The 25694-nt window shown below is 36.7% G+C and overlaps 1 protein-coding gene across 5 annotated transcripts in view; it reads right to left on the reverse strand.

The window, feature by feature from the left end:
* The window catches only part of Ppn (proteoglycan-like sulfated glycoprotein papilin), a 743946-nt gene that overhangs the window by 95350 nt on the left and 622902 nt on the right, over nucleotides 1-25694 (reverse strand). For all 5 annotated transcript variants that reach the window (XM_069817363.1, XM_069817362.1, XM_069817364.1 and 2 more), the window contains exons 5-6: nucleotides 22706-22788; nucleotides 1319-1469 (exon numbers count right to left, since the gene is read on the reverse strand). In XM_069817363.1, the coding sequence (XP_069673464.1) occupies nucleotides 1319-1469; nucleotides 22706-22788 (234 nt within the window). The remainder of the gene's footprint in view (nucleotides 1-1318; nucleotides 1470-22705; nucleotides 22789-25694) is intronic.

Below are 25694 nucleotides of genomic sequence, written 5' to 3' on the forward strand. Positions count from 1 at the left end.
TGTGGGAAAGTAAAAAATGGTTCCTCTTTGTTAGTGCTATTAATTGCACAATATACAAAATACCTTTGCTTATGTAATGTTGTCTTAAGGGGGGTGATGAGTGAAATTTTGGTCATTTTCAGTAAAAATTGCATTTTCGTTTTTTTGTAAAAAAAAAATTAATCAACAAATCTCTTATTTATATGTTGAGCAAGTTTCAATGCTCTGCGGCGCTCGAAAGCATAAAAATTAAGCAATATGGTTGCACTATTGAACTTCAATTCCATGCAAATTTTACAAGGTTTTCTCACATTGTTTTTCAGCACATTTCGTCAGGTTCGAAATGTAAAGGCTTTTACAATTTCGATGCTTGCAATATGACATTTTTCCTGCATGTTCTATATACTGTGGTTAACAAAATATTGCGCATGGGCTTTATGATTAAATGAATACTCTTTGAAATAAAAAATGAAATATTTATAGTGACAATGGAAAATTTCTATTTTTAGGTATGCAGTGGTTATAAAAATGTTTTCCTCTTTTTGTAGTACAGATATAGGAAAACTGATTCGTGATGTTTTTCTAAATATGCCACTCTTCTTGCAAAAAAAATTTCAAATATTTTACTAAAAAATTGAGTGACATTTCATTTTGAAATATGCAAATTTTTCAGAATATTTCTGTTAATAACTCAGAAACTAACTGACTCACAGAAATGAAACATCACCACATCATTATCTATCATACCGTGATTATGTGTACAAAAAATCAAGAACGTAGCTTGAAAAATGTAGAAAGTAGAAATTTCACCCATCACTCATAAGTGGTGCCTTCTTGGTACCACTTGTGGCCCTTCCTTTCTATTTACTTAGAAAATTCACTACAACATGTTTTAAAATCTGGTTGAACGACTATATACAATCAGACAACCAATTAATTGATTAATTTGAATAACCATTAATAGTCCACTAATTCATAAATTTTGGAGCGTAACAGAATGCTTCGAAATAGGTTCAGATCTGTCTTCGGACAGTTGACTAAATAATAACCCCCCTTAATTTTTCATGAATGGAATCATTTGTTCATAACGAACGACAATGTTGAATAACATAAACATTTAAAGACAGGTCGCTTAGCACTAGCTAAATTTTAACCCAAACTAAGTTACGCTAACTTACATAAACTTTTTTTTGCCGTATTTATGAATTATTATACTTATTGTGCAAGAAAGAATAAATGTTAGCTAATATAAAGGAAAGGCAAGTCACATGAAAGAATAAAATAACATTTATCTCTGGTAATACAAATTAGGCCTACGCAAATAGAGTACTCTACATACCAAACACTGGCCATCCACACAGATGTCAAGTTTCTCTTCATCACACCGTGTTCCATCAATGACTTTCCTTTTATGACGGAAGTAAAATCTTTCACCTTTCGGCATGCAGTTTAATTCGCATGAATTTGGAGCTTTTGTGTATGGCACCCATCTGAAAACGGAAACAGGAGCAGTTAAAAATTCATACTTATATTACTAATTAATACTATGACGCGAGAACTAGTAAATCCACTACCAACTGAGGCACTGCCGGTATAAAGTGATGTACTGCTTCGGCGCGTTATTTCTATATAATGGATGATTACAGTGACATCCAATATATCAGTCATTGTAACGGGAACGAGAAACACGCAAAAAAATGAAAACACTGACAAGGGATCATCACTCAACGTTAAGAAAACTTGAAAAAAAATGTATACACCATTCGAAAGAGCATCCTGAAAAAATGGTGAAATCTCTCATATTACATCCTGCGATGCACATATGAACTAGTGATGGGCCGCTCATGAGCGAGTCGTTTCGAATGAACGACTCCCGCTCTGGAGCGGCTCTCCGCTCCCTCCTTACAAAAGAGCGAGTCGTTCATTGCATTTCGCTCCCTACTCTTGGGAGAGCAAGGCAACTTCACCTCGCTCTCTTGCTTCTGGCTCACTCCCAACGCTCCGCTCCCTCCACAACAGCACAGTGCTCCACAGCTCCTTTACAGCTGTATACAATCCCTGATCACAACGATACGCAGCACGTCTGTCAGTGTGGTCATGCGCTTCAATGCAGACACGTTTAAACGTTGCCTATTGTCATGTTTCTGTTCTCCTTATTGCTAAATAGATCATGTTTGCACATTAGCCGTTTTTATGTACCATTGTACACTTTCATAATTGCTATTTATACTACTTCACCAACAGTAACGTCGCCAGGATCAGAGCAAGGGAGGTGCGGATGGGGTGCGAGATTTAAAAATGGGGTGCGAGCTGTAAAAATGTGGTACATAAAAAATTCAAAATGTTCTTTCATGCACTTGCGCGCATACTATACATCTGTTTATTATTATTATTATTATTATTATTATTATTATTATTATTATTATTATTATTCAATCCATTACGATACACTATGGGACGCAGTTTTTTCACATGCAAGAAATTGTTTGTTTTTGTTCTTCAAAATAATTTATGCCTAGTATTTTGTTAATAAGTTGCCCTTTGGAGTGTGGAAAGGGGTGCTCCGATTTTTATGGGGTGCTTGCGCACCCTTTCGCACCCCCCTAGCGACGTCCCTGTTTACCAACACTTTCAGAACTGTTTTTAATTGATCTGTTTATACTACATACCGATACTTCACGATTGTTACTGGTTCGTAAAATAGCGTAAGTAATGTAAATGGGCTCTCTCCCTCTGGGATAACATGGAAACTTACCTTACTGTACGTGTACAAGAAGCTTTTCTCCGCATTCACAGACCGATGCAAACCGATTCGAATGTCTATTGCAATGGCATCTATTGAGAAGCATGTGTACTATGTCATACAGATAACAACCCGCTCTGCAGTTATCATAGAAGAGTCGGAGCGGTGCGGTGGTGAAGCGTGGGGTGAGTGATCACTAGGAGAGAGCTGGTTGAGAAAAAGAGGGAGGGCACTGTACCGCTCCGCTCTTTTGAACGACTCCTCAAAAGGAGCGGGAGTCAAAGAGCTAGCTCGCATCAATGAACGACTCCGACCCATCTCTAATATGAACGACCGAGAGTTAAGGAGGCGGGGGTGGGGGTCTCCGCCATCCAATTACGTTTGACCTGTTGGGCGCGAGGGTTGAATACGTTGGCTACGGTTGAATACGTAAGAAGTAGCATAAGGAGCGAACAACTCTGTGTTAAGCAAAGGTTCAAACAATTTATACATCAATTTGGAAATATGATTCTGGGACGTACTCATATTAAAATTGCTAATTTTACATAACCTAGATACTGCTATTATATTATGAGCTTGCGGGTGAATGGTCGGAGGGGAGAGGGGAAATTTTAAATACATTACAATGAATGCGTATGAAATTCTCTAAACAAACATAAAATCAAACACATACCCACCATTTCCTGCTTATTCTCCTTCAAATTTATTATATTATAAGGGCAATATTATGTGAATTTTATATGAAAGAACGTGAGGTCCACACCTGTGGAGTAACGGTTAGCGCGTGTGGCCGCGAAATCAGGTGGCACGGCTTCGATTCTCGTTAGTGGCAAGTTACCTGGTTGAGGTTTTATCGGGGGTTTTCCCCTCAACTGAATATGAGCAAATGCTGGGTAACTTTCAGTGCTGGAACCCGGACTCATTTCACCGGCAATATCACCTTCATCTCATTGGGACGCTAAATAACCTAAGATGTTGATAAAGCGTCGTAAAATAACTTACTAAAAAAATAAAAAGAAGGTGAGTATCATCAACTCTCCTTGGTAAAGTGAAATTGGTGCAAACAACTTTCGTGTTTCGAACATTGTTTTAACTATCATTATCATTCACAGGACAATGAATTTTTTCAATCCTCGCGTCTGCCAGGTCTAACGTAACAGACTCCCATTGGATGGCGGAGACCCCCACCCCTGCCTCTTTAATTCTCTCTAGCTAGTTCCTACTGTATATGCTTCGCAGTTTTTAATATTAGAGATTTCACCATTTTTCAGGATACTCTTTCGAATGGTGTATAAAGTGTTTGGAAGTTTTCTTAACATTGAGTGATGTTCCCTTGTCAGAGAGAAAGATACGAGAGAGGAGAATAGAAAACGAGGGAAAGAGAAGAATATAAAAGACAGGATAGAAGACGAGGAACATAAAGAGATAGGTTTTTATGAAAGAGTAACATGAAAGTGACTGTAAAAGTGGCACAAGTAAAGGCCGGCGGATTCTCGGAAATTACCCAATATCAGATATTTTGCTCATTACTAGAGAGCGGAATTTTAGGTCCTAAAAAGTGGCATTTTAGGAGCTTAAAATAGGCTCTTAAACTTTATTTAGTCTCTATAAAATAAAAAAATATGCTTTTTTGTAAAAGAATGTCACTTATATAAGATTCAACATTTATTTAAAACAAAATTCTAGGATTAAAAAAACTTCCACACATTTCACATTTTACAAGAGTACACATGCATACATAAAATGAAAACATTCTGTCTTTAAGTTACAGTTTTTCATTCACCAATCACATTTCCATACTTTGCTTCACAGGAAGGGGTTGTTATCTGTCTTGGAATGTAAGAGAATGCTTATTCGGTTTGTGTTAAATTGCGACAGAGGAAGATTTTTTTTTAATTTTAGTAGGTTATTTTACGACGCTTTATCAACATATCTGGTTATTTAGCGTCTGAATGAGATGAAGGTGATAATGCCGGTGAAATGAATCCGGGGTCCAACACCGAAAGTTACCCAGCATTTGCTCATATTGGGTTGAGGGAAAACCCCGGAAAAAACCTCAGCCAGGTAACTTGCCCCAATCGGGAATCGAACCCGGGCCACCTGGTTTCGCGGCTAGACGTGCTAACCGTTACTCCACAGGTGTGGACCAGAGGAAGATATAATAATAATAATAATAATAATAATAATAATAATAATAATAATAATAATAATTTGTACAGCAGGAATTCTTTTACATGCCAATAAATATACTGACATGAGCCTGTCGCATTTAAGCACACTTAAATGCCACTGACCTGGACAAGGATCGAACCCGCAATCTCGAGCACAGAAGGTCAGCGCTATACCGACTACGCTACCCAGGCCGACTGAAAGTTGTAATTTTTGGATGAAAGATTGTAAGAATGAGAAGGGGTGGCCAGGGGGTACTTCTCTATTGTGTTGTTCACTGCTAGGAAGGAGTTGTTGTTATCCGTCTTGGAATGTAAACGGTACAGGATGTTAAGAAAAACAATAAACAATTACGAAAAATGATGAAAAATTTAAAAAAAACTTAAAAATAGGCACAAACGTCGAAATAGGCATTTTTAGGCACTATAAACCCCCTTTATTTATACCTATATTTCCATGAAATATGTAAATATTAAATCTCAAACCTGTATGTATCAAGGAAAAAAAAATAGTTTTTTTGCCTAAATTCCGCACTCTACTCACTACTATACTAGCACTTTTTAAAATATTTTCCATTAGTGTTATTTAAACGACCATTTTCATATGCAGACTAAGACTGATAATCGAGAGGAATGTGTAGTGTGGCGGATGATGGGGCCGGCTTAGTCGAGGAGCACAGTCGGCACGCACCTTATTCCATCACGGGTACACAAAAAGTCTATTTGGGCTTAAGTGCTTAGGAATGCTCAATGTGTCCATATTCCTCCAGATAAATAGTTTATATGGCCTATCTATACAGACACGGTTACTGTTTTCATTGCACTCGAAGCTCGTGGTTCAACGTCTGCCGAGGGGATGGATTGTCTCTTCGTGTTCTCGATGGGAAAGGAAGAGAAATCTCTAGGCCCCAATCGTAAATACTCCATGCAGTGGCGGTTCCTCGGGGGAGGGAAGGGAGGAACGTCCTCCTCACATTTTTCTTCTTTTGAAAGTAAATACGTGCCTTGAAATTCGAGGAAGATTCGGTAACTTTTAAGTTCACAGCTATAAGAAAACCCCGGTTGATCGAGTTTTAAACGACGCGCACTCATGTGCTGCTAGAAAACTGTGAGAAGGATGCGAGATTGTTTGTGTGGAGGAAAGCAAATCCTTTCCTCCTTTCCTGCAGTTAACACACATAGACAACAGCGCACTAGCGGCCAGAGAAAGAAGCAGAGTTTTAAAGTAAGCGAATGAACAGTTAGGGAGGAAATCCTCCTCTGAATCAGCGCATGGGCGGGAAATAGAAACCAACCGGTCTTCCAGCAAACCGCAAACTCGCTACCGCTGCTATCTAACGATGCTGCATTCAACCAGACTATAACACATCTAGGAGGAGACACAATAAAAACAGTTTTAACGCAAAGCTATGAAATACACCATATAAACTTTTTTTAAAATTATAAATCAAAATATATATTATTCATTGCACTTTATATAAGCTACTATTCATGGTTTGAAACTTTCGAAGATATCTGAAAGTTGAAGTTGGATTTATATAAAACAAAGAGGAAGTAGTTCTACGTTAGTATCGCAGATCTTTTTGGCCACTGAAATTCACTTCCATTCATTGTCTACTAGACAGGACAACACCCAAGTTGTCAGTTTTGTACAAATATATTTGAAATTGAAAGTAGCCTACTGCAAACTACGTTATTTTTAACATAAAAAAAATTAATCGGCCACCTGCAGCTTTGAACAATAATGATAGTATGACTTTATAAGAACTGACATTCTTCAAAAGCATGTGATACCGTACTGAACTTGTAAAATGTACATGTGACAACACAGACCACGTGGATGTGTACAGTGTTCTCGCTTTCCTAACAGATTATTTCCCATTCCCACTTCCGTAAAACGGTTCCGGTTACGTGTTAGTAGCTGGTCTCTTCCAATACGTGTGATGCTGTAGTGTGCGCGAAAAATGCTGCGAGGTTGTGAATTTCCTTATAATTGTTAATTTGTGCAATTATTGAACAATGAATGGAAGTGAAAACACTTTATATTTTGGACAATTGAAGGGTTGATAGGAAAAACAACCCATGTAAAAAAAACACTTTTTTCAGGGGAGCGAAAAAACATTATATCTCGTTATGTAAAAGGATAGGAAACTTAAAGTATAGGTATAAATACCCCAATCCTTTATAAATATATTGCTTTTATTTTAAGCATACACAGACGCCACATGATTTTAGATTTCCATTAGTACCAATATCTCATTTTCGGCTAAAACTGACATGGGTTGTTTTTCCTATCAACCCTTCAATTTAGGAAATTCAGTTTACAAGAACAGATTATTGCTATACAAAAGGGAAGGCCAACCCTAACACTACCTACATATATGTATGTAGGCTAATTTGTAGCATGTTTCTCTCAAGAAGGTGTCATTTTGCGCTGTTAACTTCTTTCCTCCTCTTAAGAAATATGCAAGAGCCGCCACTGGCTCCATGCGAAATTCACCCTTTCTCGTTCATGTTAACATTCGGAAGTTTGTCCAGTTTTCAGTGCGATAATCTGTGAAGTCGTCGTGTTGACTTCACCCCAGAAGAATGCATGTCCTTCTTGTATGCATTGTTAATTGGGACTCACAAACCGAAGTTGAAGACGTTTTGACTTCGTGCTACTGTAGAAATGAAATGTGTGTATTTTACGAGTAGGTAAAATAAAATTTGTGGCACGATTATTACTGACGCAAAGTCTTGTACCATTACGGGCCCAGAGCCGTCCATAATTCATACTGGACTCCTCTCCCCACTAACATACATCTCAAGTCTTACATGCTACCACACCCTGCCTTACAAGACTCCGCTTACAGATTAAAAAGCTCACTCGGCTACCTAATGAGCTCGTATTTAAAATGTTAATGAAACAAAAATGATCGCTGGCACAGTTTTTGTTCTGCGTCCGTATAAGGAAGTCTGAGAACACATTACTTTTTACTGTCTCAACATTTACATCAACCCCCCTTGGAATAATGGCTTCGAATGAACAAAGTGGAGACACAATTTCAATAATTTGAGCAGGGATGGAGCAATAATAACCCTCAAACAAAGAGCGAGTTCTCGTTTCGTATAATTAGGGTCCAATCCATAATAAACGTTCAACGGCTTTACAAGTGCAAGTCGAATAAATAAATACTATTATTTTGATTTGTTCCACGAGTTTTAAATTAAAATTATAACTGCATCTCAGAATACAGAACATATTAGTCATCAAAAGAGGTCCATGTTAAAATTACTGGAACGGCAGACATGGGTTTTAACAATAGTTCATTAATGTGTTGTCATATACATATTTCCTCTTTCATCATCTCTTTTCATTCTTTGCGTAACGGTGGTGGTGGTGGTGGTGGTGGTGGTGGTGGTGGTGGTGATGGTGGTGGTCGTAGTAGTATAGTCGCGACGCTGTTATTCCCGGCGTGACTCCTCCTCTTTGCTTACGTCTTAGGAAGTGAAGGGTTATTCCCGGCGTGACTCCTCCTCTTTGCTTACGTCTTAGGAAGTGAAGGTTCTATAAAGTCTAGGTAGGTAGTATCGTTCGCCATTTTTGTTCTTTCATTGCCGAGCTACCAGACGAGGGATCTATTTGCCAAACCGTTAAACATTATCATGTCGTAGCTCCTATGATAATAAATCAAACGTACTGTAATTCAGCAAATAATTTAGCGGCAAATAACGTCCTCGTGTGCTTTCTGCGAACGCCAACGAAAGAGTCAAAATGGTGGGCGATTATATTAAGTATTTATCGAGCCTTAGAAAATGCTTGACGTCTTCATCAGCGAATCACAAGACGCACACGTTTAAATGTAGCCGATCTGCAACGTTATTGGCTGCCGGAAATTAGAGCGATAGCATTATCGCCGCGCTCTCATGGTTAACATTCGGCAGGTATTTAAAATTTAATTGCATTATCGTTTTCAATTTCTTATGTCTCCGCTCCAATCACTCGCCTCAATTTCAATATTGCAACCAATAAGCTGCTTCCATTAATAAATGACACCTACTTGTCTAATCCACGTGGACTAAAACCGAGGTTGCAATGTCTTGTGCTGAGGACGAACATTAAGTTATGTGATTAAAAGTTATTATTAAAGAGTTATTATTAAGAGTTAAGAATGTCAACGTACTCGTATATGAAATAATGATAATAATAGCCATTTAACAATATAACAAACTGGTGCTTATTCTTATCGAGGAAGTAGACGTGACAACGTGAAGCTTAGAGTGAAACCTACAGAGCAACAATCTGTCGGCAAAATTATGTTTTAAAAGCACACCGCACGTTATTGTATGATGCCGACATGTTAACCATGAGAGCGCGGTGGTGGTGGTGGTAGTAGTAGTAGTAGTAGTAGTAGTAGTAGTAGTAGTAGTAGTAGTAGTAGTATAGTCGGTACAATGTAACGTAAGGTAGGCTACTAAGTTTCAACTTTAACATTTTCCACCCATTATTTAATCACCTGCTTAAAGTCTGTGATTTTCTAGCTGTTAGGTTCACTTCACTGCTGATAACACTTCCATGAATAGATGCATATTACAGATATCGCGAGTAACGGTTAGCACGTCTGGCCGCGAAACCAGGTGGCCCGGGTTCGATTCCCGGTCGGGGCAAGTTACCTGGTTGAGGTTTTTTCCGGGGTTTTCCCTCAACCCAATACGAGCAAATGCTGGGTAACTTTCGGTGCTGGAACCCGGACTCATTTCACCGGCATTATCACCTTCATTTCATTCAGACGCTAAATAACCTAGATGTTGATAAAGCGTCGTAAAATAACCCAATAAAATAAAAAAAAAACAGATATCGCGATAGTCAGAAATTTTGTAGCCTAAGTGTTAAATTGGCACAATGAGATATTTATCAGGCGACGCAAGCCACTCTAATTTCATTAATTTTATCCAAATACCATAGAACCATTAAACGACATCTGGTACAGTATATGGTCTAGAGATGAACAACGATCGAGAAAGCAAAACTAACAGCGCCCGCAAAGCCGAAAACCCGCACGACAATGTTCTATAAGTCGCGTCGTTGACGTGAAGACTGCTTGTGAGTGTTTCGAGACGCTGAGATTGATCACTCCCGAAGTCCCGAACGTCAAGCAGCCTTGAATCGCCACAGTTGTTTATACCTGACTGAACTTTTATCTACTTCGGCAATTGTTATATATGTATAAGCAATCAAGTAGCCTATTTGAAACATCATCTGTACCTTCTGTAAACTGCCCCCCCTCCCAATATTTAATTACTAGGCCCTTATTAAAAGGCTAGGAATTTTCTTTTCATATGCTTGAAATCACGTGTGCAATTTCAAGTAAAATGATATTAACGTTATGTTTTATGTTTCTTAGAAATGCAAATTTATTTGAGAATTGTTTTTTATTTATATAACCATAGGTAATATCATATAATAGAACCAGAACATTTTGATAACTAAGATACTGTTCCCATGTATTGTGGGTCCCTATCACCACGGCATGGCGCGTCCTCAGGTTGCGGATAGAGGAGACGGCCTCCAGATATGGAGGGTAGCTGCGAATATATTGAATAAGCAGTCGTGGACAGCCGATAAGGGGTGGTCCTCCAGTTTGGGGGTTGGGCGAAGGGCTAACAACCCATCACCGTAAAAAACAGCTTGTTACGTATCCCTATAATAAGCCTCGGAATAGGACTGATTCTCTGGCACGACCACAGCAGAGGAATAAGGATTTGAGATTTGGCACTTGGAACGTAACTAGTCTTTATAGAACAGGAGGGGTAACATTAGTAGCAAAAGAACTAGCTAGATATAGAATAGACTTCGTAGGAGTACAAGAGATTAGGTTAGATGGGAATGGCATATCACAAATAGGAGATTACTTGTTGTATTATGGGGAAGGAAACAATAACCACCAATTAGGAACAGGATTCTTTGTTCATAAAAGAATAAAATCAGCAGTAAAAAAGGTCGAATTTATCAGTGCCAGGTTATCATATTTAGTACTTAAGGGTAGATGGTGCGACATCATAGTTATAAATGCTCACGCCCCTACAGAAGAGAAAGACGACCATATAAAGAATAGCTTCTATGAGGAATTGGAACATACTTTTGATCAGTTCCCTAGATATGACATGAAAATTTTATTGGGGGATTTCAATGCTAAAGTAGGACGGGAGGATATTTTTAGACCAACTATTGGAAAAGAGAGCCTACACGCAATTAGTAGTGACAATGGAGTTAGATTAGTCAACTTTGCCACATCGAAAAATTTAATTGTCAAAAGTACAACATTCCCCCATAAGGATATACATAAATATACTTGGACTTCTCCAGATGGATTGACACACAACCAAATAGATCACATCTTGATAGATAAACGGAGACATACTAGTATAGTAGATATTCGAACTTCCAGGGGTGCAGACTGTAATTCTGACCATTATTTGGTGATTGGAGAATTAAGAGAAAGATTATCAGTAGCCAAGCGAGTAGAGCAACAAGTTAATATTACTAAATTCAATATTTTAAAATTAAAGGACGAGGAAGCTAAGCAAAATTATCAGGTCGAAATTTCGAATAGGTTTGCCACTTTAGAAAGTTCCGACGAAGTTGAGAAAGAATTAGATGTTAATAGCGTGTGGGAAAATATCAGAGATAGTATCAAAATTGCAGCTGAGCAGAGCATAGGTTATTATGAAACTAAGAAAAAGAAACCGTGGTTTGATGAAGATTGTTGCATGGTAGTAGAAAGAAGGAAACAGGCAAAATTGAAATTCTTACAGGATCCAGTTGAGAAGAGAGATAATTATTTCAATGAAAGACGGGAAGCAAGTCGTACACTTAGGAATAAAAAGAGAGGTTACTTGAAGGAAAAACTGAATGAGGTAGAAACAAATAGTAAGAATAAAAACATTCGAGATTTATATAAGGGTATAAAGGAATTTAAGAACGGATATCAGCCAAGGGTAAACGTGATCAAGGATGAGAATGGTGACTTGCTTGCAGACTCTCCATCAATACTAAACAGATGGAAAAACTATTTTGCGCAACTACTAAATGTACATAGGCCAAATAAAAATGATCGGGACGAAATTGAAATACAAACTGCTGAGCCATTTATACTCGAACCCACGCCTTCAGAAGTCGAAATTGCGATAGAAAATCTGAAAAAGTACAAGTCTCCAGGTATCGATCAAATTCCAGCAGAATTAATACAAGAGGGTGGGAGTGCATTATATAGCGAAATTTATAAACTTGTACTTGCTATATGGGAAAAGGAAATTGTACCAGAACAATGGAAGGAGTCCATAATTGTACCTATTTTTAAAAAGGGGGACAAAACCAACTGTGGTAACTTTCGAGGAATATCACTTTTGTTGACGTCGTACAAAATTTTGTCCAATATTCTTTTGAGAAGATTAACTCCGTACGTAGATGAAATTATTGGGGATCATCAGTGCGGTTTTCGGCGTAATAGATCGACTATTGATCAGATTTTTTGTATTCGACAGTTAATGGAGAAAAAATGGGAGTATAAGGGTACAGTACATCAGTTATTCATAGATTTCAAAAAGGCTTATGACTCGGTTAAGAGGGAAGTATTATATGATATTCTTATTGAATTTGGTATTCCCAAGAAACTAGTTCGATTAATTAAAATGTGTCTCAGTGAAACATACAGCAGAGTCCGTATAGGTCAGTTTGTATCTGATGCTTTTCCAATTCACTGCGGGCTAAAGCAGGGTGATGCACTATCACCTTTACTTTTTAACTTCGCTCTAGAATATGCCATTATAAAAGTTCAGGATAACAGGCAGGGTTTGGAATTGAACGGGTTACATCAGCTTCTTGTCTATGCGGATGACGTGAATATGTTAGGAGAAAATACACAAACGATTAGGGAAAACACGGAAATTTTACTTGAAGCAAGTAGAGCGATCGGTTTGGAAGTAAATCCCGAAAAGACAAAGTATATGATTATGTCTCGTGACCAGAATATTGTACGAAATGGAAATATAAAAATTGGAGATTTATCCTTCGAAGAGGTGGAAAAATTCAAATATCTTGGAGCAACAGTAACAAATATAAATGATACTCGGGAGGAAATTAAACGCAGAATAAATATGGGAAATGCGTGTTATTATTCGGTTGAGAAGCTCTTATCATCCAGTCTGCTGTCCAAAAATCTTAAAGTTAGAATTTATAAAACAGTTATATTACCGGTTCTTCTGTATGGTTGTGAAACTTGGACTCTCACTCTGAGAGAGGAACATAGGTTCAGGGTGTTTGAGAATAAGGTGCTAAGGAAAATATTTGGGGCTAAGCGGGATGAAGTTACAGGAGAATGGAGAAAGTTACACAACACAGAACTGCACGCATTGTATTCTTCACCTGACATAATTAGGAACATTAAATCCAGACGTTTGAGATGGGCAGGGCATGTAGCACGTATGGGCGAATCCAGAAATGCATATAGAGTGTTAGTTGGGAGACCGGAGGGAAAAAGACCTTTAGGGAGGCCGAGACGTAGATGGGAGGATAATATTAAAATGGATTTGAGGGAGGTGGGGTATGATGATAGAGACTGGATTAATCTTGCACAGGATAGGGACCGCTGGCGGGCTTATGTGAGGGCGGCAATGAACCTTCGGGTTCCTTAAAAGCCATTTGTAAGTAAGTAAGTAAGTAAGATACTGTTCTGTTTTGTCTGTTTGTCTCATTTAAACATCTATAATTTTATTTATTTCAATTATGTGTGTTATTCAAAGTTACGAAATCTTTCATCTCTAACATGGTCTAATACTAAAAATGTTCAGAGACATTTGGTACAGTATATTTGGTACAATGCATATAGTTCAACTATAAAAACGGTTAGAGACATTTCGCGCAATGCATGCAGTCGGTACAGTATATTTGGTACAATGCATATGGTCCAATGAAAAAGTTCAAAGATATTCGTTACAATAGATTTGGTCTTTTGAAATATACGTATATTATAACAACGAGCCAGTTCAAAAGGGAAACAACTCAAATTTTAAAGTTCTGAGAAAACTGCATTTTAAAGGTCCATGTTGTGAAAAATCCTATAACACGCTCTAATTTGAGACTTATAATACACTGGAATAAAAATATATTTAAATCATATTTAAGTAATAGAACCCAGGTAACAAAAATTCATAATCAGTTTAGTACTAGGCTATTCAAAATATAAAATTAGGAGAGTCAGAAGGTATTGTTTTAGGGCCAATTTTATTTTTAATATAGACCCTATATAAATGACAAAATAACTTTTTTATTGGGTTATTTTAAGATGCTGCATCAACATCTGAGGTTATTTAGCGTCTGAATGAAATGAAGGTGATAATGCCGGTGAAATGAGTCCGGAGTCCAGCACCGAAAGTTACCCAGCATTTGCTCGTATTGGGTTGAGGGAAAACCCCTGAAATAAACCTCAACCAGGTAACTTGCCCCGTCCTGGATTCGAATCCGGGCCACTGGTTTCCCGACAAGACGCGCTGGCCGTTACTCCACAGGTGTGGACCACAAAATAACAATACCCATTTTGTTGTAACACTAGCTTCAGTTTTTGTGAAAAGTATTTCTGCCGTGTTATTTAAGACTTAAAATTTCGTTTGTGAAACTCAATAAAACTGCAATTTTATATTTGTATTGGAGACAATGCAATAATCAGTATAAGATATTTGTAAGAAAAACCATTAAACCAAATATCGTAGACTCTTTCCAACATTGTACCATATGGACTGTATGAAATACAGTGTTACTATAAATCAGGCCTGCACAAGGTTTGCGCTCTCCGAGCCGGCTCACAGCTCACGGGCGGAATGCAGGTATTAGCTGAGCTCTGTAGGTATAGAGTAGACTGGAAGAAGTGGTGATCTCGTACAAAACATACACAAAAGGAAGTACTATTACGAGGTTTATGAAATGAATTCCCGTTCAGTGTTTGCGAAACTATCTTGGACTTATTAATTAATACAGAAATATTTATTTTACAGAAATAATAGAAATTTCATACCTACTTAAATGTACAATATCATTTTGTTATATTTTTATTTATCAGTACATCAAAACGAGGTTTTATGCTGTTGTCAGCTGAAAGGAACAGTAGCCTACTGATCGTAATGAAACATCCGTTACAGATGTTCGATGTCTGCCTTTATTAAAGTTTATTATAGAAAACAGTTGCTCACAAATATAAATGTTGAGCCAAACATAGCAATCATTTTCACAGCCAGCCTGTGTAGTCGTGGATATTATTGCTAATGTTTAGTCTTGTAAAACTCAACCAGGCTAGTAGTATTATTCAAACAATCTTTAGCCCTTACGCCACATTGAAGATCAATAAGTCCGAGCTGTAAATCGTTAAATGTTATGTTTTATATAACGACGCTCGGAACTGCCGAAGTTACATCAGCACACTTAAATGCAATCGACCAGGCCCGGAATCAAACCCGCAACCTCGAGCATAGAAGGCCAGCGCTATACCAACTGCGCCAACCAGGCCCACCTGTAACTTCTATGACATTGTTTCAACTGGTGTTGAAGGGATTTATTATGATAACTTTAAACTTCTTTCCAATTATTTTACGACGTTTTATCAACAGCTTATGTTATTTAGCGTCTGAATGAGAAGGTGATAATGCCGGTGAAGTGAATCCGGGGTCCAACACCGAAAGTTACTCAACGTTTGCTCATACAAGGTTGAGGGAAAACCCCGGAAAAACCTCAACCAGGTAACTAGTCCCGACCGGGAATCGAACCCTGGCCACCTGGTTTCGCGGCTAGACGCGCTAACCGTTACGCCACAGGTGTGGACCTTAAGTCAAGATCTTGGAACCTAGAATTAATTTCATTTTGAATTTCAATTAATATTTGCACATAATCGTTTAACATGGCTTCATCACGAGCAGTTTCCATCATTCGAAAGTAAGCCATATTACCTTCTCGAAACTGACTTACAAAAAGTGTAAGTTTACGACTGAAATCTCGTAATTTATTCAACATATCAACACTGAGCTGGCCTTTTCCCTGAAGAGAGATATTTAAATTGTTGAAGATTAATATATTTAGTATCTTTATGTCTGGACTCGTAATGACGCATTATGTTACGTTTCTTTCTACCTTTCAAAATGTTGTGGCAGATAAAGCACTGAGTATTTACTCCAGCAGCTATGAAAAAATAAGCATTTTTCCCATGCAACATTGAAAGAATTTGCCTGATCACCACTTTTACGTCTTTTAGATTTCTCCATACTGTACTGTAGCAGCAAGTAAACAACGTGAAACAGGTACTGAGAATACGCACTGCACTCCACTAGATAGCTGAGTGGTCGTTTACCTATCCTCTACCTACAGTAAGTCTATGTCATTCTGACGTATCTTTCTCTCCGATTCTGCGAGCGGTAAACACAGCTTTCCCGCTCCGAAGGAGAGCGCGCGCGCGCGCGCTCGAGCGCTGTTTGTGCAGGTATGCTACAAATGATCTTTCCGATTACAAACTTGAATAACTATCGTTAGGAGACACTTAGATACATGATATTGGTATCAATGGAAAGAGAAATTCAAATATTTTTTGTTATTCATTCGGTTAAATCATATGTACTACTCTTAAACCAGCAAAAATTATAAAATATGAAATTGGTATTAACAGAAACAGAAATTTTTTACTGGAAAGCATGAAACAGAAAGGGAAACATTTGGTTCACAACCGTAAGTAACTCACATGTGCTCAATGTGAGCTCCTGTGTCACACGATACACATCAACTCTGTAGTCAATTTCCTGCCATACACGTTGTAGCATTGGACCATCCACCAGTGCAATGGCCTCTGTGATGCGGACACGAAGATCCTCAATGGTAAGTGGTAATGATGGCTGATACACTTGTTGTTTTATAAAACCCAACAGAAAAATATCACAAGGAGTGAGGTCGGGGGAACGTGGAGGCCAATGCAAACATTCTAAATCTTCACGGCCAGCACGTCCATTCCATCTCCTTGGAAGTCGTGTATTCAGTTCGTTTCTGACATCTAAGTGGTAATGGAGTGGTGCCTCATCCTGCTGAAAAATGAGACCTTCGATGTCCTGTTCCAATTGTGGAAGAAGCCATAACTGTAACATGTCTAGGTACGAATACCTGTGACTGTCGACTTGTTCACTCATATTCGTCTAAAATTGTGTTTTACAGTGATAACAGACTGGGATGTGAAAATATAGCACACAAAATGCCCTCCTGTGTTCGTTTGCAGTGATTTTTTCTGTTATATCGTCTCCTAGCAACGCAATTAATAAATATGTGACAGGTTCACCAACATAACAAAAAAATATTTAATTTCTCTTTTCATTGATACCAATATCATGTTTCTAAGTGTTTCCTAACGATAGTTATTCAAGTTTGTAATCGAAAAGATTATTTATAGTAACACTGTATAACCATTGAACCCGATATTTTGGACCTTTTTCAGCATTGGATTAGTCTATATGAAATGTATCAATAGCCTATATGTATAACCATTGAAGCAAATATCCTAAATCTTTTCAACATTGGACTACTGTATACTGTATATGGATTGTACCAAATGTCACAGGATTTTTTGTTTGTACCAAATGTCAATGGACCATTATTGCTATTGGACGATATGGACTAAATGTTCGATAATAATTCATAAAGTAGGAGTGGGCAACGCGGTGACCATGGCGCCCTCTGGATAGAGATTAGTCGCCCGCCTTGTATTTTGTATTCCTAATTCTGTATAATTTTCTTAAACGGTTTCTTTCGATAAATGACACGATAATTGTCTAAGATTATTTGAAATTCGACCGTATGTTCGAAGTGTTAGTGAAATCAGGATAGTATCAGTGAATGTCTCGTAGTTCCAGTGCAGTGAGTGAGTTGACAGCGAAATGGGTGTAGTGCTGAAAGGTACTTGTGCATGTATGAACATATCATACTCGTGGGTTTTAGTTCGCACTTAGGGTTAAGATACAAATTAGATTTACTTTAAATGTTATTCATTGATCGTGCTTCATTTAATTTAGGATGCTCCTTGTTATTATTATTATTGTTATTATTAATTTATTATTAATTGTCATTAATGAGTCTAATTACCAATGCCACCGGATATTTACCCATTTGCAGTGTGAGTAAATACATTCATACATAATATTTTTACATTTGCCTTATAGCATAGAATAAAGAACATGTCCAATTCTTACGTTTAACATATAAAAATGCAAATATGAAATGTGTACAGAATTAATACCTTAATAACAATAACATATTATACACTGCAATATGTTGACCATTAAATAGTATTAAAATATTTACACAGTACTGCGAAATGCCAAGAATTCACTTACAGAATAGAAAGTGTGAGATATAAGGTAATTTTTTAGTTTTACCTTAAATAATACAGGGTTCTGGTTATGATTCTTAATGTCTTCAGGAAGACTACTGAAAATTTTTATCGCCATGTAACGTATTCCCCTTTGATAGCATGATATTAAATCCAGAGCAAAAATGAGCTACTTTCTTTCCAAGAAACACTGCATCCACAAGACAGCAACAGAAATTCTCTAAGAGAAGCAAAATTACATGAAAAATAATGAAAGTATAAATTCCTATTTGATTTTTTGCTTGTAGCGATGGCAGCAGAAATTCGCGTTTCCTCTGAAAACAGATTTTTAGAGGTAGTGAAATTTGGAAAGAAAGCCCATAATTGCCCTTTCAATTATTGAAATATAAATACCGGTATGCTATCTTTGAAATAACTTAATGGAATCTCTGTCTTAAAACATATTTGGCCAGTTTGTCCAAGTAATGTTTAATTTTGCTTAACGAATGTTAAATTAACAGTCTGTTTATTTTTAATTTTGTTTAAGATAACCAACACTTAACTATAACGTCTGTTAGCACTACTTTAACTACTCAACAGCAGTTGGTAATGATTCTACACATATAAGACAATTTTTGATTGGTTAAAATTAATCTTTAAATTCTATATTATAGAGTGAGTCATGAAACTTGCATAAAATGACAACCTGTTATAGTAGGCCACGCTCCATAAACAAACAGTTGACAAATGAAAGTTGTAAGTGACGTGCTGAATAATAATTACAAAGTAAGGTTATATTTCCTCATTGCTATTACGAATACGAAATACGAAAGAAATAAAATAACACTGGTGTATTTTAAACAGTCCAAAGTATTTTTTAAATGTTATATTACCAGACATATGCTAAACATTCCCTACAGAGAGACACAAAATATTAATTTCGCAACTTCTGTTCGAACAGCTGTGGAGACATCGGCCATATTTAACTAACTGTTAAACGAGTTAACTGCCCGAAATCCTACATTTAAAATTAACAAACTGTTAACAATCTATTAAACCAAACTGGTGTTGAAAACATACAATTTTATTAATTAACAAACTGTTTAGAGTTTAGCAGTCGTTAAATTTTCTAACAATACTTGGAAAAACCGGCCAATTAACTGAAGTTTTATTCCATGAAAAATTAAATCTACTTTTCACTATACTCAGTAGTGACATTCTGTGTTTTCTGGAAGGTCCGGTCCCAGACTATTAATAGGGGAGACGGGATGTTTGATACACGGGTTAAAAAACATATTATTACTCTTACTGTGATGTGCGAAGCTTTTCTCCAACATCTTAATGTTTGCAGTTAATTAAATTTTTATAGGCCTACTATAATTACTACGTAATAATAAAAAAAGCCGCCCTAAATGAGGGTTCGAATAGATCGGCCTACTAATCAATTCATAAAGAATAATCATTAAAACCAATTGTGTGACAATTTGAAACGAAAAAGAAAATATTAAGATAAATGATACGAAAACATAGGAAATCATTTACAATAAAAGTTTGTTGGGTACAAATGATTACTAGTTATAAGAAGACAACCCTTATATTAATCGAACTAGGAACCTTCAAGCCGAAATTACTGACAGTCTTCGCCACTTACCAATTAATGTCAACGATATTGGAATTATTAATCCACGTAAAATCCGTAAACAACTTCGTGTCACTTCTTATCATCAGTGGAGCGCATTACCTGGTAAAGGTAAAGGAATTACATTCTACTCTCACTGGTAAAAAGGTAACACCTGGATTAGCAATAAGAAAGGTCTATCTTGTGGCCAATGGACCGAGGCCATTAAAATGAGCACCAATGTTATCGCAGTTAGATCTCTCCCCGGTAGAAGCCTCAGCAATACCCATTGCAGGAGATGCAATGAGCATGAAACGTTACCCCACGTGCTAGGTTTCTGCCCTCAGGGCGAATTACTGCGAAATGACAGACATAACACAGTCCGCTCAATAATTGCTAACAGATTAAGGGAACATGGTGGATATGAAGTATATGAGGAAGTTCAATGTCTTTCTACGGAAGAATCTATCCGACGTGCTGACATGATAATTGACCGAAATAAAAAACTGGTCTCATTCTTGGTCCAACAGTAAGGTTTGAAATTAATGAAGATCAACCAAAGCAGGTACATGAAGAGAAGCCCGCTATTTACCTTCCATGCTTGATGATCTCAGTCATAAATATAATATTCAAGATTGGAATGTCATTGGACTTATGTTTGGTGCGCAAGAAACAATTCCCAAATACATTGGAGATCCTCAGAAAATTAAAGGTTCCTGAAAATACTCTTCAGACAATTTCATCAACCATTTTAAAATCTTCATTGAATATCATCAATCACCATCTCTATTCATCTTTATAATATTCAGTGTATATTATTTTTCAATAAATTTTTATTGTTTTGATAGCTACCACATCTTGTCGCAGAATATTTTTTTAAATCTAATTATGTATTTTTCTAACATTAATTTACATTTTCTTTTTTGTTCATTTGAATTGAATAGGATGCAGATATTTTAAATCCAAGATTTGGACGGCTATCATTTCGATATACTACTTCTTTATTCAACTACTTAGTTACGAAGAGCATATTGATAACTAGAGACGAGAATTTCATGCATTATAAAATCTCAAAATATGCATGCATTCATGCACTATCAAACTATGAAACATGCACGATTAAGCGAAGAATACATTAAAACATGCACTTTCTTTTTGTTCCAAATTTCTTATTTTACTTGACTTTTCTTTTTTGCACAATTAACAAGTAAGGTTCCTGCGCTTGTCAGTCAATATGATTTTTGTAGGCAGAGAATGACCTCTCTACATTGCAAGAAGTTATGGGTGCAAACATGAATGAACCTTTTTCTGTTACTTAGTTTTTCCACCCTTTTTCAGTCCTTATTCCTGAAGCTAAAATGAGGGTCATAACAATCGAGAACCCGATGTGTCCATTCAAAACCATTAAAACATGCATTTAAAATGAATATAATGTATATTATATGCATGATTATGCTAAAAATTGCTTAAAAATATGCATTATGCATGCAAACATGCACGGAAAAAGTACACATATTTGGAACCGGACAGTAATGAAATGGATAAGTACAAAGTTTGAGCTATGTTCTATGTTTCTATAAAACATGCATTTGCATGGAATTCTCGTCTCTATTGATAACATTACCAAAATTATACACAATTTAAAACTTCTTTTAACACACAAAAACAATCAATTTTTACCTGTATGCAAAGTGTATCTGTCCTCCCTATTATGGGGATTTGTGATACATTCCTTCGAGATATATGATACAGTTATTTTATATTCAAATTTCACAAAATTTAAACGAGATTTTGGTTTACAATGCTAATGGTCCATTTTGAAAAGGTATTTCAAAGTTGTTCAATGGATTTTATCAATAACATTTTTGCTAAAGCTAATCACAATACATTTTAACATCTCACATCTATTCCACAGATAGTCCTTCAAAACGTTCATTAAAATAAAAACTAATTAAAGGTTCATTTTTATATATAAATGTAGGTAGTTAAAGTATAGTATCAATATTTGAGAACTGTCAATCACAGAAATATTATCTTCTTTTGTGGTTATTTAAAGTTTTTGCCATTTACATGTCGTGCGAATTTCACAGTCCATTCTTCTATAGGTCCTAACTCTAAAATGCATCCAACAAATATACTAATCGTTTTTTTCTTTCGCTTGAAACTACGATTCGATCACCTACTTCCGCCTTCTCTTTAAGTGCTTCTTCAGTTTCTTACACAAAGCCAGCATCACTCCTACCAGACCCCACTGACGCAAAGTCCTCATTGGAACTCGTGTCATATTTTTAAGAAAATTTCAGCCGGTGAACCAACCAATTCCTTTTTCTCTTTCTGATCAGTTTTAGCATCATTCTCTCTTCACCCACTCTTTCCTACAGTTTCATTTCTTATTCTGTCTGTCCATTTTACACGTTCCATTCTTCTCCATATCACATTTCAAATGCTTCTAGTCGCTTCTCTTCTCTTCGTCTTAATGTTCAGTTTCTGCTCTTATACAATGTCACATTCCACATAAAGTACTTCTCTAGTCTCTTCCTTATTAAATTTTCCAGAGGTTAAAAAATAATATCAGTTTGTATCGAATACAGAGTTCAGACTTCAGAAAACACTTTCTCAAAAACATATACATTTATAGCACCAATTATTTTTTACTTTATAATTTTATTACTGAAACATTATTTTTTAAATTTTATGTTCAACGTTTCTTATGGTTATGCTTCTAAATACAATATTAATGTACAGTATGTTCTCTTACTACTTTTTATTTTCATTTCCCTGTTCACCTTATGTACTAGGGGAGGTATAACCATTTCAGTTTACTTACTTGTAGTATCTTCCTTCGAATGGAATTGCGTTAAATTCGGCACATTGTTCTGCTCGGAATTCGGTTGAAACTTCTGGGCAATCCTGCAACAGAAGAGATTTCAATTAACACAAATGTGGTGAGGTTTTAGGTAGATAACCGGCAGAATACGTAGAAAAACATTTCTATTAACAATTCTGCTAATTAAAACTTCATTTTACATTAATGTCTGTACTCTGTAGGCCTATATTATAGTACAAATAATTATATACACTGTGTTCCGCTTAGGTCGAGAAATAAATGCTCACCATTTAAAATCAGATGATATTGTTGTGATTTACATCTGATAAGATGTAGTAACTGTCCACATCTATGCAGTAATAGTTTAAAAACAAGCTGCGTATTTGTGCACATTCACACCAATATTTAACGCGAAAACAAGCCTGCCGCCATTCAGTAGAGTATTCCGTCATTGGCCAATTCTTCTTCATCGAGGTGACAGTCACAGGGAATGTGTATCTGAACATGTTGCAGAACATTTGTTGTTGACCAACTCCTCCCAGGATAGGTTTTTCAGCAACATGGGGCTCTACTCCATTGCTATGGAGCAGTGGATAACTTCTTGAATGGAAACTTTTCCGATAGCTTGATCGAAACAGGAGGACCCCTTGCCTAGCCATCTAGGTCACCCGACCTAACGCCTTTCCCCATCGACTTTTTGTTCTCGTACTTTGTAAAGGATGTTGTGTACCAACGTGGTAGAGTTCACCCTTTGGAAGAAGTGAGGCAACGCATTACAAATGCAACGAGTTGCATTGACCTTTCTACGAAACTCTGAGAGTTTTTACATCAAGTTATGTAAAAAGGTATGTTATAATAAAACCATTATTATTTTTTTTCCTCGCTGTTATTTATATTCGCTTTAAAATCTTTGGTCATATCGCGAGTTAATCTTTTGGTTGAAATTCGAAGGCCTGTGTACTATTGTTGAGACTGTTCTATTGTTGTGAACTAGATGGCGACTGTTTATGTATTACTGATTTGTTATGAATATGATTTTGGTGATGAATGAGGTCGGTGATATTCAGGGATGTTGTGGCCAGAATTTCCTGGCATTTGCCTTACGGTTGAGGAAAAACCCTGAAAAACCTCAACCAGGAAATTCAGCCCGACCGGAAATCGAACCCGGGCCCTCTGCGTAAGATGCTGTCCTCTATACCACAGAGGTTGTCAAAACCTCTATTTCTGTGGCCGGGAGGAAAAAGGTCTTAAGTCAATTTTTTGTGAAAATGAGACTTTTATATATTCTGAAAGCGGAAACAATTCTCTACGATCTGGTAAAACAGTTAAAAGTCAAATAAGACTCCCGACTGGATTTATAGAGCGTTACCAAATGTCATAAGTACTTTTTGAGTCGAGCACACACAGAATAAAGGACTTAAGAATATTTAATCCTTTATTCCTTACAAACATCACATGTTTACTTTCCATGCTTCCCTATTAAAAAGGCCTAACTTGTATTTTAGCTATTTTATCATATACTGATGCCCTTTCCTTTTAAAACTTTAAGTACTAGGTAAACAGTCCTATATTGTTTAAGACCTGTTTTGCATTCCTAATAATTTACATTTCTCATTTATTTTGACATGAAAAAGGTCTTATGTTTACATAGTCCCTTCTACTCAGTTTGAGTTCTAGTCTTAAAAGGGCTTAAGTGCGACTATTTTTGGAAATAATCAAGAAATTTGTTAAATGAGCAACATTACCTATTTTAGAAGAAATATAAACAAATAATATCCAGCAAAAATCTCTTAATTAAAAGAACTCTATAATTGACATCAATTTCAATCTTTCTACTGCTTTCCTGAAATATATAAAATTTTTACTCAAGATATTTTTCCTCCCGGTCACAGATTTATACTTGACATTATCACTTATTTCTCGATCCTTCTAAGCGGAACATGGTGTATGTTAATTTACATATGACAAACACCAGTCTAAAAGTCAGAATAGTTTCATTTCACATATGACGATGTACATTGCTCGGCCTGATATAGGCCTATGCAATTTCAACAACACAATGATAGGGTCATGGATCTGAACCCCTTTTCGATGTTTGCTTCTCATACATTTTGTTTTATAAAATCAACAAAAATATAAATATACAAGATTCGACCACATACAAAACGGCAATGTAAATACAGAGGATTGTACTGAAAGTCATGAGCAACACATTTCTATAATTTCAATTTCAACAATGTAACAAAAACGATTATATTATGATCATAATCTACAGACTTTACATTATGTATTGACATATTGTGATGTCATTAACTTTTATCATGTGACCACAGGTAATGTTTTAAAATGGCCAACAACAATGGTTCGTTTCAACAGCGTGCTGTCATTAAATTCATTGTTAAAGAAGAAAAATCTGCTGCTGAAATTCACCTCAGACTTCAGCGTGAATAAGGAGATGTGTACATGGGTGCCAGCAGTGTTAGGAGATGGTGAAACATTTAGAAGATGGGAACACGAGCATCCAAAATGAGCCTCGTAGCGGTCGCCCTCGAACTGCCTCCACGGAACGTAACAAGGAAAGAATTGATGAGTTCTGGGATGCATTTTGGTTGAATTTCTTGAACTTGGACACACCATAAATTAATATGCCGTCGGCTATATTCAGACAGTTTTGAAGCTCCGTCATGTATTGCGCGAGAAACGCCCTGGAAATAAGATCATCCTTCAACACGATAATGTGTGGCCTCACACTGATCGTGTCACCGTGGAGAAAATCAGAACATTTGGGAGAGAAATTCTTCCGTAATCTTCCTACAGTCCCGACTTAGCGCTCTCCGAATACCGCCTTTTCGGTTCTGTAAAGGAGCAGCTGCAAGGCCGACGCTTCGAGACGCTGGAGGACATTCGGAAAGCAGTGCGGTATTGTCTTCTGAAAGATGAAACGGACTTCTACAGCAAGGGAATTTTCAAGCTTACAGAACGGCGGGTA

This window comes from Periplaneta americana, chromosome 17 (assembly GCF_040183065.1).
Source record: "Periplaneta americana isolate PAMFEO1 chromosome 17, P.americana_PAMFEO1_priV1, whole genome shotgun sequence".
Classification (NCBI taxonomy): Eukaryota; Metazoa; Arthropoda; class Insecta; order Blattodea; family Blattidae; genus Periplaneta; species Periplaneta americana.